The sequence below is a fragment of the Acanthochromis polyacanthus genome, chromosome 20, assembly GCF_021347895.1.
Source record: "Acanthochromis polyacanthus isolate Apoly-LR-REF ecotype Palm Island chromosome 20, KAUST_Apoly_ChrSc, whole genome shotgun sequence".
Taxonomy (NCBI): Eukaryota; Metazoa; Chordata; class Actinopteri; family Pomacentridae; genus Acanthochromis; species Acanthochromis polyacanthus.
The window spans coordinates 15,959,023-15,972,971 of NC_067132.1; the positions used below are offsets into that span (position 1 = coordinate 15,959,023).

General features: G+C 40.7%; 1 protein-coding gene across 1 annotated transcript in view; it reads left to right on the forward strand.

Moving 5' to 3' along the window:
- cntnap2a (contactin associated protein 2a) overlaps positions 1-13,949 on the forward strand; it is a 372,045-nt gene that overhangs the window by 242,217 nt on the left and 115,879 nt on the right. Inside the window, exon 15 of the mRNA XM_051940310.1 lies at positions 2,862-2,946. Coding sequence (XP_051796270.1) covers positions 2,862-2,946 — 85 coding nt within the window. The remainder of the gene's footprint in view (positions 1-2,861; positions 2,947-13,949) is intronic.

Below are 13,949 nucleotides of genomic sequence, written 5' to 3' on the forward strand. Positions count from 1 at the left end.
GTATTTGTCATTGATAATCTATTATTGAACAGATTTCAAGCCTTGCTGTATACTGAACATATCTGTTTCTCTCATGTCTTTGCCTGAAGCTCTGATGAGGGCACAGCAGTGTTGAAACAATCTGTTTCTTGGTCTGGAAATTTGATTTATTAGAATTGTAACCATCAGACCATTGGTTTCATCCTGAGACTCCATATCCACACCTTGCAAGTAAGAAGAGCATGAGGAGTGAAATTAAATTAAAATGATCATATTTCACAGACAGCTGAACCCTCTGACCCCTGAAGAAGGTGTTGGGTTTCAAAGTGTGTTCACGTTAAAAAATTGCACCATTTGTGAGAGTTAGTAACTCTAAAATGCGGTAGAATGGTTAAATTTTCACCTTTCCAACAGTCCTTAGATTACTGTGACGTGCCAGTCCGTTTTAGAACATGACCAAATATCAGCCTGAGTAAATTAACATCATTTAATCCATGAAATAAATAATTTGATTGATTAGATTTTATTTAAAGAAATCAAAAAATTCTGTGTCTTTGGCACGACTGTGAAGCCATTAGGGATTTTGTCATGGCCAACAGTCTTGTAGCAAAAATTCTGGGAACTTTTGGCTGAACTGGGCTGAACTGCAGGCTGTTTTTAGTAAAATATCTATGATGTTGCACATGTAGATTCCAGGTTTTTAACATTTGTATAAAAAAATAACTAAATAAATGTAACTTTAATGGTTTCTTTTTTATGATTTAAGGCTTTTTTTTACTTCATTAGAATAGCATAGAATAGAATGGAATCACTTTATTCATCCCTGAAGGGGAATTCAGTTATTTCAGTTATATTCAATTTTTAAACTACACAAAAGCCATTTTTTTTATTTCTTTTTCCTTCGAGCCATGTTTGTTCTGATTCCAGAGGGATGCAGGACAACAGTGACTCAAAATATTTCATAAGCAAAAACATCCAAAAAGTGTTTGTCGTACGGAGGGTTAATTGAATTATTAAATAGAATTTAATATTGACATAAAACACTCAGCCAATACAGTTAATATACTTTGTTTCATATGATAAATTCCTACATTTCAGGGGCCTTGAATCTTGAATCTTTTAGCTTTTTCCCCACGAAATCTAACTTCACCATTGTGGCACCACTTTCTGCTGCGATAGGTTTCCTTCTCAGTGGTTTTCTGAACAAGTGCCTTTGTTTTTCCCACTCACCCAGTAACACACTCACAGTAATTCAAAAAGGACAATGGCAGCACCCATGCATGAATTTTTGACACCTCTGTAAATAAAAGGTTAACCAGGTATAAAATCAAGCACTGATAATTATTTGCATCTACATTTTTAATTTAACGGCGTCTGAGCTCCATTAAATTGCGTCTTTACTGTTTTAATATAAAATGTGCTATTCAAACAATCACAGGTATCTGAGAGGATGTCTGCCTTTCACTTACACACTCACACCTCACTTTGTACTTGCTAAAACCCTGCAGAGCGAAAAGTAAGACGAGTCAGAAGTCAGTTCTGAATCTGTTAGTTTTGCCACGGTACAACGCTGCGGCCAAACTGTTTTATAAGTCAATCTGTGCTGTGGAGTTCAATCTTTGCTACGAATCATTTAACATTTTCTATTGGCAAATGTATTAGTAGCAACTGGTTTGAGCTAGCAGAGCTGTGGGGGTTTGTTAATTTAAGATAAAGGGTCCATCCAGTGAAAATCTTGGTTATTTTTTATCTTGTTCACAAGTCCATATGGTGTTGTTCATCTGCTGGGAGACACATAATGAGCAAAATAGGGAGACAGCACCACGGCTGAGCAATTCCATCGTGATAATGCAGCATAGAACCAATCATTTCAACTCTGTCATTATTCTTCTTCAGATCATTTTCTGGTTCTGATGCATGTGGCTGTTATCTTGTAATATTATAACATGCCATTGTTTGTTCATACAGTTAAAGGTGAGCTGGTGTGCTGGAGTTAGTAGCCATGGGTTGGTGCAGAAAGAGGCCGAGAGTTCATAGAATTTTTACGTTCTCAAGGAAACAATGGTGTAGAGTTATATCTAAGTCATTCTAAGGCAGGAGAGGGGTTATTTTAATGGGAATAAAATCTAAATGTGTAATTGTAATACACAGAAGATGAGTTTTTATGGGTTTAATCAATAACCGAAGAGAGGCTTCAAGCTTTTCTGAAGCTAACTGAAGGTTCTTGAGAATCTGCTGAACCTCAATCCCTCAATCTATAACCACAGCAGCATTTATGTTACAAACCAAATTAATTGTCTCTTTTGGCAAACCTGTGCCAACAGCAGCATTCTGCACAATGTTTCTGACTGTAGGGTAATTCAACTTAAAGTCCACCTCAGTCTTTATTCTTTCAAATGCACAGTGATAAACCAATGTAACGAGAGTTTAACCTCCTGCCGCTGCGGTTCTGCTATATCCAGCTCCGACTACCTGAGTGTGCTCCTTCACACTCAAAAGTCGATACCTTAATCTTTCTGGTGAGTGGTTATAGATTGCAGTTGTCACTCTCAGTCAAAAGCAAACTGTGTGTGAACTTTACAGGTTTCAACACCCCATTGAGGAGTGACAGCAGTTTTCACCTGCAGTATGTGCCAGGCCACTGTGTTCTATGAGATGACACGGTTTGAGTAGCATATCCTTCCTGTAATTATGTTCCCCCATAATTTGTATGGATCACTTGTTCCATTTTCAGCTTCTGAAAGTCACAGGAAGCCAAATTAAAATAACTTTACTGTGCACTTTCTTTCATTTTGCAGCTCAATAATTTGTTCTTACATGAAATTGACCTGTCTGGTTGAATAAGATAAAATGAAAATACATATCCGTGCTTGTGTTTCCAGGTGACAGCCATCACCACCAGTGCAGAAAACTGTGAGCAGAAAATCGCCTACAGCTGTCGCATGTCCAGACTGCTCAACACTCCAGGTAAAGGCTGAGGATGGCATCTTTATTCACCACTGCCTCAAACATTAGTAGACGGCGCTGACAAAGATGGAAAGTTTGCTTTTTTGCCACATAGTCAGAATTTGACGGGAAAATCATAACGACAACAAAACGGAGTCCTCCTGTCTCCTTCTGTGTGAGGAGACTGCAGATGGAAGACAAATTGTGGGAAAAGTCCGAATAAATAAGTGGAGATGCAAAAAGAAAGGACAGGTTTGCCTCAGAGGTTACCTAATGGCTTGACGAGTGTTAAAGTCATGGGAATTTTATAATTGCGGCTTTTACCAGATCTGTACCTGGGCACCTGTTTGAGATTTTGGACCACCATGTCAGATAGTGCCAACATCATTAAAAGTAGCTGATTCCCATACTCTTGCAGAAGCTACTCCAAGGTGTTTTCTAGCTGCTTTGGTGCCTTGTTGTGGTCCAACACCTTAGCAAGACGCCCTGCATTGATTTCCCCCATCTGTATGTTTGAACTGTTGCCTTCAGCCCTAGAACTACACAGAACTGAAACAGCCCACTGGAAATGAGTCGTGTCCTGGCTTTGCTCATTCTGAGTAGATTAACTTGGATTACATTCATTTGCATTAGATTTGTTTGGACTCAGTCAGTTTGGCTGTGGTGTGCTTGAGCAGGGCCTGGTAGGGTTTTGTGTCGGTTTGATTTGGATTAGTTAGGCTGGCTTGTGGAATGGTTGGGCTGAGTAAGGTTTGCCCTGGATTAGATACATTTGATTTGTGTTATGGCTCGGTTTAGTCGAGCTTAAACAGGGCGTTAAAGCAGTTTGCATGCTGCGGAGGAGATGACTCACACCTGTTAAACTGCCACTGGTTTTGACACTGGACACAAATGCAGCACATATTGCTTTTGTTCTGGTCAGTCTCTAATGGTATTTGGTCTAATATCTTGTTTGAGGAAAGCATCTGTGCATGTGTGTGCATATTCACAGAGGAAGGGGTTCTTCACTATGAGAATAACAAGCTTGCTGCCATTGTCAGAAGCGCTTTCCATTTTGCATTTCTGTCTTTTTCTTCCAACCAGCACACACTAATGCACACACAGAGGCACGCTATGACCTACCTTAGGGAATAACTTCATAAAGACAAAACACTCCTTGCAATTAAAGTGAGCGATAGAAAGACGATGAGACAAGAATAGAGGATGGAGGGTTTCTTTGATGTATGCATGTGTGTGTTTGTGCTTATATTTGTGTCCACGGTCCTTGATTGACTGAGTAGGAATAAAGCAAAAAGGTAGTTAGTAATAGTTGGGCATTAGTGCAGCAGACCAAAACTTTGCAATTAACTTCCTCTGCACTCAGAGATGGCACCTACATCTACAAATATAGTGTGTGCAAGAGACACACACACACAAATACCCACGCTCTGTTAATATTCTCTTTTTTTCTCTCAAGCTTAAAATGCTGTTGTGGGAACACGCATGCATACGCCTCCTGCAGCCACACACATACAGCCAGTCAGTCCTTCATTAACTAGTTTACTCCTAATTCACTACCTTGCAAGTTAGGGAAATCCAATTACCAGTCTAGAATGACAGAGAAAGTAGGACCAGGAAAAATCATTTACCCAAAAATATGCTTCATAAATTAGCTGTCAGCTTTCATCAAATTACACTGTCAACAGCATTTCCACTGCGAACCACAAGCGCACATGCACGCCTGGCTGTACACACTGGCTGCTCTTCCACTTGCACTTTCTTCCCATCCAGATCTCATCTATTAGACCGGGGCTGGCATTTTGGAGCTAAACCAACCGTTAAATGGGAATTATATCCTGCCACCGGTGACACCCTTAATTTGAAACTTGGTCAGTAATTGTCCTAATTGTGTGACCCCTTTCTCACCTCACTCACCTGTTCTGTCCTTAAATCATTTTTTTATTTCCTTTCTCTCAACACATCCAGTGCCTGCAGAACACTTTCTGTGCAGCTTTCACTCAACCACAGGATGTGTGGATATAATAATGGGTTAGCTTGATGTTGATGTGTGCGGCAACACACACACACACACACACACACACACACACACACACACACACAAAAGCACAACTTAGATACATAGAACCAGTATATCTTTTTTCTTTACTACCTTCTTATCTTTTCTTCCATTTCTTCCTCTACTTCCTACATTCTTCTGCATCCACATTTATCAATTTATATCCATCTATTCTCTCTCTCTCACCACACTTATCTCACCTATTCTCTCTTTGTTCTCCCTCATCCAATTTACTATCTCGAGTCTCCACTTTTTTCTTCCTTTCTCCTACTCTTCACCTCCAATTTTACCTCGCATTATTTTCTTCCTCCCTTTTTAAATCGCCTCTTTTGCCATCTATCTGTCCCTGTCTCCCTTCTCACTCTGTTGAGCACTATTTCCATTAGTGTTTGAATCACAGCTTTTAGAGGAGAATTAGCACCCTTCACTAATGATTTAGCATCATTCCTTTCACCGTAAACAACCTGTAAACAACCAATAGCACAAGGCCTGCACAAACAAGCCCCACTGCTGATGCAGACACAGATAAAAGCACACATCTGCCATTCTCTCGGACGCACACACACACATCTACACACACACCCCCACACACACTCATGGCTGCAGAGGAGTCTGGATGAGGCTTATTCTAACATTTTCATAGTGTCAGAGGACAGTTGCCTTGAAAGGTCAACAATGTCGCATGTAAAAAGCAATTTTATTCCGTCTTTGTGTTCCTCCGCCACCTTTGCTCCTTTGTGAAAATTACTGGTGTTCTAGTAACCCTCTGAAGTGGCCCAATACAGACCTCAGCAACACTTCTGCTCTGTATACAGTGTATAAGCAACTCGTTTAAAGCCAGTAAGCTACACCCACTGGCTCAGACATCTGATAAGAACCACCATATTGCACCACAAGAATGTTGATTCTGTGAAACAAGAAGAGTATGTTCTGTAGCCTTTTTTTAATGTTCAAGGTTTTTAGCTTCCCTGCTTACTATAATCTCTGCGAGGGCAACTAAGGTCACTGTAAGGTAGCAAAAGTTGGAGAAAGTTCATGGTTACTGAAACTGAAACTAGGGCTGAATGGTTTGGGGAAAATATGATTGTAATTTGCCTGAGAGATTTTCCATTGTGACTGGATTTGTGATATAATTTCTTTAAGTCAAGTGGTAGCTCAATGTTCACGTGTAAAAGATTTACATCGTGTAATGGCGCATTACCACATGGGATGCCATTAAAAGCATTTGTAAAACCATTGCCACAACAGTTTAAATTCAGGGTCAGACGCACTGAATAATGTATATCTCTAACTGCCGTCTTTCTGATTTGTTAATTCCATTGTCGCTGCACAGTCCTATTGTGCACCTGAAAGCACTTTGTTAAGGTTAGGTAAGGATTCTGGTTACTATTTATAGAAGATAATAACAACTGGAGGACTTTCACAAGAGCACTAACAACAAAGAAATATGTAGTATGTCCACATAATACGTGTTCTGTTAAGATTTGGTCAGGTTTAGTCTTGGAAACATCTGGGACATCAGTTACCTCTTGGTTAAAGTGAGGGAACAATTACGGTCACCGTTTATATCATACACTGAAGTTTTATGATGAAACTGCTGAAGTCTCTCAAACAAGTTCCAGCCAAGCAGAAACACAAATCTAAACATATATAAAATGTTTCCTCATTCGATCTACTGACGCTCCACTTTATCTTCCTCTCACTGCCAAATTTGTGCACACAACACCCACCAACACATCGACTCTGAGGCTTTTGTTAATTTGTGAAAGCACATGTTGTATCCCTCTTTATTTCTCAGACTTGCCTGAAGCGATTGATAGAAACATTTATAGCATTCAGGCTAATGAACAGAGAAACTTTTCAGTCAAATAAGTGAGCTCATTTATTCGGTGAACTGTGGTTTGGTAAGACAGAAATGTCCAATGTCGTGCACGGTTTACAGGCTACACCGATGCACACACATTTTGTGCTTATACGAAGGAGCATTGGCTTCGTCTTCAGCCAAGCTGGCAGCAAAACGCTATCATTATAAAGGATTTTATCACATTATAAATGTTGTATTATTAGCATATTTATTGGCTAAAACGGAGGGAAAGTAGATGATAAAGCAGCTATATAAACTGTGTAGTTGGAAAGGGGAAATGTTTGCACAGTAAGGAAACTAAAAGGAGAACACTGAAAAGAAAAAAAGGGGACAGATGTCTCTCCTGCTCTGTCTGCACACGTATATCAAGGAAAAGGACTGTTCTGTGGCCAGAAACAGGCTACTGATCTTGATACCAGGTTTTGACAAGCACATGAAAAAGTGCCTGACTAAATTTAACATAACACACTGCAGATGCTTCTGTAAATGGCTTGACTTGGGCAAATCACTGCTCATGAATTCTGATGCCAAGTCCCACCTGTATCAACTTTGCACAGAGACAGTGCAGAAATTGGTCTTTGGTGTAAAAAGTGTATTAGAGACAAACAAGGAGCTGGTCAGGGACTCGGGAGGAGGCGAGAAAGGAACAGGGGTGGCTGGAGATGAGAGATGAGCGTGGTTCAGGATAATGAGGCTGTGTGTATGCATGGCGTTGTTACAGTCCATTCCTTTGGCACTTCTGGTCTCAATTATTGCCTCACAAGTAACAGCAAGCCAACCGCTGTAATATTCCACACACACACACATCCTCCCAGGTCTTGCATTACACCCTAATGACTGTGTTCTGCAGCTCTGGTTAACCACTTGTTTATTTTTTTCTCCCGTTTGTGGTTTTTGATGTTCATCATTAACCTTTACAAGTACAGCAGTGGCAGACAATTGCTTTTTCTCAGTCTCTCTCGCTTTCAGTCTTAAGCTCTTGTGCCGGCAATAACAACAGGTACCGACAATGGTACGCTGCTGTGAAATGAGAACGAGGTGAGCTTACATCCAGCTGAACTATGAAGTATCTGTAGATATGCAATCACTAACTAATCTGCAATGAATGCTGCTGAATCCTCCACTTTGTGGCGTTTGTCAGCTGAATTTCGCATTTTATTTTTTTATATATAGGTTTTGCTGCTAATACAATGGAATATTAGAATATACTCAACAGGGGCCATGTCTTTGGATTGTCACTATTTGGGATTATGTCGTTATTAACTTTAACATCTGTATATATTTCATGTATTATTCCTTTTTATTAGTCTATTGTGCCCATGCGCTGCCCAATTGTGCCACATTTTTCATTACCCGACTAATGTTCTGGTTACAGTGTCATTAATTTGTGAAAGCACTCAAGGCAAGAAGCAAGTGAGGGGCTGAGAGAGAACAAGAGCTAATATACTGAAAGACAAGAGAAAGGAGAACTATCACTCAGGTCCTCAGGCATCTCTCTTGCTCTCTCCGTCTCCCCAGTTTCTTTTTCCCTTCCTTTTCTTACCCCCTATAGACAAGATGCTAATTAACATTAAATTATCCTCTCTAACTTGCTTCGCGTTAACTGCGCTGATGAGAATCTGCCTCTCTCTTTGGCCCCCACCCATTACAGGCGGGGGCAGGGCGAGGCTGTTCTCTCAGTTGATAAGAGGCACTCGAGGCTGACGTGTAAAGTTGGGCTTTATGTAACAGCAAATTAATGGATGGAATTAGCCTGAAACCTTTCTGGGGCCTTTCGCGAGCTGCGAACAGGAGACACTTGAAGACATCTGTAGCGGTGCTAATGGGAAACAGAAGGCATGTGTGTGTTGGTGAATGGGTGAGTGAGCTGTTTTGTGACAAAGTGGTATTTAGTAGGAGAAGAGACTGTACAAGAAATAGAGCAACAAAGTGTGATCCGTCAGAGAGGAGCCCAAATCATTTACATCGCGTAACGTTGTGCTCTCTGCTTTCTGTTGCCTTGGTAATGCGTCATTACCTGGGATAATGCTGTCATATGTTGTGTTGACAGAGTCATGTGTCTTATCCCACCCCATGTCTGTCTACCTGAGCGCCAACACTTACAGCTTATAGGCACAGAGGTGGCAGTGTCGAAGGAAAATAGTATAACACTATACAGTACATTAAGCCAGAGTAATAAGGTGTTTGCAGGAGCAACGTCTCTTTTTTCTCTTTTATTTCACTGGCTACACTTTTTCTTCCTCTACATTTCCTTTTTCTCTCTCTCTGTCGTTGAGCTTGTCAGTTTATCTCCTTCAGTCTCTCAGTCACACAGACTCATAAGAGTTGGATAGTTGAATTTTTGTATGCACAAGGGGGCTCCCATTTGAGCGACAGCCAAAATGTGTAACTGTAGATCTGTCTGATGTCTGTTTGTGGAATAGATGATGTGTGTGGCGCAACTGATGTGAACTGCAAAGACAACTGCAGCTGCTAGTGAAGCTTTTGATGTTTGTGTCTTGCCTATCTGTAAAGTCTCTACTTTTCCCCACTCACTCACGCTACCAGTGTGTGTTGTTGCACATGTGTGTGCTCGTTGGCATCATTAGCGATGGTGAGCTGAGAGTGAGTAACTGCTGCCCACTGGCAGTTACCCCAGCATGTCAAATACTCGCTTTTCGGCTTGCCCAGTGCTGGGCAGAAAGCACACATTTGGTTTTAATACAAACAGAAGCAAAATAGGGAGCCACGGTGGAATTAACCTGAGCAGAACAAAGTGTAATCATTAAAATTGACATACATTGGTTGAATTTGCAAAACCCTTATGTTGGTGCAAGCAGGGGCAAAGCACACCCTGCAAAGATACAAGGAAGGTAGGTAGATAGATAGATAGAAGTCTGCTGCACTGTGTACCAACCAGGACAGTCAGTCAGTGTGGGGCTATTCCATCACACGATGGATGAATTCAACTCTGTTTTGACTGATGGCACAACAGGCTTCCTGCACCTCTCCTCATTGCACCTGACTTGCATCAGCCTCAAAGTCTTCCTTCTGACCAGCATGTCTTCGAGGGGATGAGTGGCATGATAGTTCTCAGTTTGGACAGTGTTCTTCTGTTCACCACCACCTCTGGAGAGTCCAAGGGAGAAGCAAGGACAAGCTGGGCTTCCTGATGAACTTGTTCCCTTGAATGGCATCATTCACCTTAGTTCTCTGGTCCCAAGACACTCCAGTGTGGATTCACTACTAAAGACAGGTATAACACGTAACGGGTACCGGAGATGTTTAAGGTCCTCAGACTTCTCAGAAGCTATATCCTCTCATAAAAAAACCTTAGTGTTTGTCAGCTGATTGTTGCATAAAACAAGTGGATGCAGCCTCTATCCACAGCCAGCTCTTGGCCTTGCTCTTCATGTGCAGATGAGTTATTCCACCTCTCTATAAAGCTCTTTACTCCCTACCTTTATTTGGCCTCCTCTTCACCAAGAGCCATTCTCAAACTGCACATACATCAAACAGCATCTATATGTGGCATGAATTGAACTTGAAATCAGTGCTGTAGAGTCTGAACACGATGAGAGAGAGAACTTTCCCCAGAGGAGGATTGATGATTGCTCACAACTATCTCGGATACACAGTTCTGAGTCCTCACAAACTGTCAGGTAATCTGTGATCCACGATATCATAGGGACACACACCTGCATCTCTCCCAGCTTCCTTTTTTGCAGTGCAGGTTGGAATGTGTTGAAGGCATGGGAGAAGTTGTTATAGTTCTTACAGTGTGGCCAGATGGGAGTGAAGCCCTCTGTGGGATAAAGATGACTGCACCATTCACACCACAGTGGGGCTGGTAGGAAAACAGTAAGAAGTCAAATGTGGAGCTCATCGGGGGTCTGAGGTGTCAGTGGTAACCTCTCCATGATGTCAGAGGCCACCAGGCTGAAGTCAGTGAGAATTGAAGGGCATGTTGTGTTTTTTTTTTCCTTTCTTTTTTAAAGAACTGGAACCCCAGCAGGGAGAATTTGGGACTCTCTCCAGATGTGGGTTCAGGTTGAGCAGCTCCTGGAGCACACAACAGAGCTGGTTGGCACAGACCTGCAGAGCTCTGGGGCTGATGCCATTGGGTCCTGAAGCCTTTCCATGATGGAGTCTCTGTAGTTCCCTCCTGACTTGATCCGCCGTGACCAGCAGTCTGTCCTGAGGATTAATATTAGAGTTGGAAGGCAGAATGGCTCTGATCAGCAAGGGCAGCTGTGACATATGGGATGGTCTACACCTGGAAGTAGAGATCACAATTTTTTTATTGATTATAGGGCAAAGCATTTTTATGACACTTTCACATTTAAATAAACACAATGCTGCTTACACTTTTGTTCTTCTCATACACAATACTTTTCCATACAACTTAAAATAAGATTAGTCTTCATCTGAATTATGTGCATCTCTGAGGCAAAATATACAGCACCCTCCATAATTATTGGCACCCCTGGTTGAGATGTGTTAAAAGCCTTAACATAAACTCAATTTTATTGCAGAAGCATACTCTCACAGTGAAAATTGTAGAAAAATGTATTATAGAAGAAAATTAGGTGCTGTTTTGTTGGCAAAAGGGGGTTGTACAAAGTCTTAACATCAGTGGTGCTAATAATTGTGGCACACATAATTTGATGGAGAAGAATTATTTCTTAATGTGTGATTTTTTTTTTTTCCACACTGAATAAATGCACTTGAATTAAAGGTTGGATTTTCTTCTTTTTTCATTGTGGTCCTATATCATTTAGGAAAAAAATGAATGTATTAGAAGCTAAAGAACACTTCTTAACCAGGGGTGCCAATAATTATGGAGGGCGCTGTAATTAAAGGCGTAGCTAGCTAGTCGACTGTGCACAGAGGAGCCTCTAGTCTCCACTCGGATAGTTGTGACCAAAAACTGCTGTTCTAAGGTCAAATTTATTGGTTAAAACCAATAGATTATATCTATATGGGCTTCTGTGTCTTTTATGTGCAGACTTTCCTGTGAACATAGTACTCATTGTCATTATTGCAGGTATGTCCAATATCATGACTAGTATTTCATATTTGTACACTCCAACCTAAAATGTGAAATAAGCTTGCTATCCTAGAAGCAGCGTAAAATGCTCCATGAAAGCTGCTGTGCTTTCCTTCTGTGTGATTTACACATTGCCATAGCTTTTACTTGTGATCTGTCTGATGCACCCACTGCTGCTGGCAGCTGAAATTAGTGCTGTGTTTCACAGCCAGGGATCAAATGGTATGGGCCGCTCTCGATCATGTTTTTCTCGAGGAAGACCGGTTCATACTCAAAGGTAAAAATAGTCTTTTGAAGTCCTTTCTTGCTCTGTATTTATTTGCTTGTAATGCCGGATGACAAGCGAAAAAACATTGTGGTTAATACATTCCACAGTGTGTAGGCTCGCTCACAACTTCTCTCAGATGTCAGGTGCAGGAGTTGAAGCTACAAATCAAATACTGTCAATAAAAACAGAGCACTTTTAAGGGAGAGACTGGCAGTATATAGATTTATGGATACAGAAAATGAGCATCACTTGTCAAAAGAAGAACAATAACTCAGGGATGTTTTGAAATACATCCATCGTGACAGCTGTTGTATATGCATCCTAGGTCTGTTCACTGATATAACAGTCATCAACAAGTTTGATGACACACAGCTTTTTGGATTGACAGAAAAATGTGGTAAATGCAACTCTAGGTTTTCCTCTATTGTGTGTTTGAGTAACTATTTTGTATGTGGTATCATCTTCCAGTCGCTAACATTGTGTATTTTCTTGCACAGGCTGATATGGTAGGTTTGTGATTAATAGCATTTGTTGGCTGTTTTGTGCACGTGTGTGTGAATCGTTAAACTGCCTGAAAGAAAACAATGAATGACTTTGTGTCTTTGAGCAAGCAACCAAAATTTTTTTGTACTCTTTATATTTTAAGTCCTTAGCTAACTTTTACTTTTAAATCCAAACTACACTAAAGAAGCTAGGAGCACACAGTAATTAATACTAAAGCTTAATTTAATTTAATACCGTTTTACCCTTCAGAGATTAGACTGGCATTTATAGTGTCTGTCATTGGTTTAAAGCTCTACGTGCTGGAACAATTCAAGACTTTCACTCATACATAATTTGACCATAACAGTTGCTTTCAAATCACTAAATGATTGCCATAATGATCTTTTCTAAATTTCTCAATTTATCCTCAGCATTGGACATATATGGGATTTTTAATGTAGAATGTTGCTTTCCTGTCTTAATAAATTATTACTGACGTTTTCACATCGCTCCTCTGAGTACAGGATTTTTCATAACACGTTTCAGCACAGGTTCAAACAGTGCATGCCGACTATTGTTTTCTGCCTTTGCTCTTTTCAGCCAAAATTAGACATCAGTCAATATAAAGAGCCTACAAGGGAGCCCATTATCCAAACACAAAAGGCAGCACTCAGCGCGTAGTATTGTGAACAATTTGCTAATGGTTTTGTTACTGCCGCTGTGTGCATTACAATTCAACACGAGACATTAAACTTGTTAATAGTCTTGTGGGACTGAAGTAAAGGCATTCCAGGTGAGTAATAGGAGGGTCTGTTTTGCGCCTCATATTTTAGTTGAAGAGAGCGTACTCTTCGCTGTACAAAGCTGCAGCTGTTAAAAGAGAAGACGTTTTTAGAAGATATGAATCTTTCTAGCAAGAGCAACAAAGTAGATGGTTTGCACACCTGCCCATCACGACTCTGACTGCACACAAACTTACTTACTATTCAAAAACATGCACCGACAACACAGACGTATCACTGAAAACACACACGCATGAGACGGGTTTTAGAGTAGAAGAGCACAGAAACTAGATGCTGCGTGGAGTGGATGTTGCATTGCTTGATTACAGAAATCCGCACAAAGCTTGCGTTATCTTATTTTTTTATGATTATTTTGCCTCTGTTCTTTCTGCAGCGCCTTTCTTTTCATTTCTCTTTGTTATCTATTTCCTTCTCCATCTTCCGTATATTTCTCCTTCGTCTTTTTCATCTCTCCTGTTTGAAATGCTCGGTGCTGAAGGGCAACCCTTAGGCAACACGTATACAAAGGTTCCACATACAAA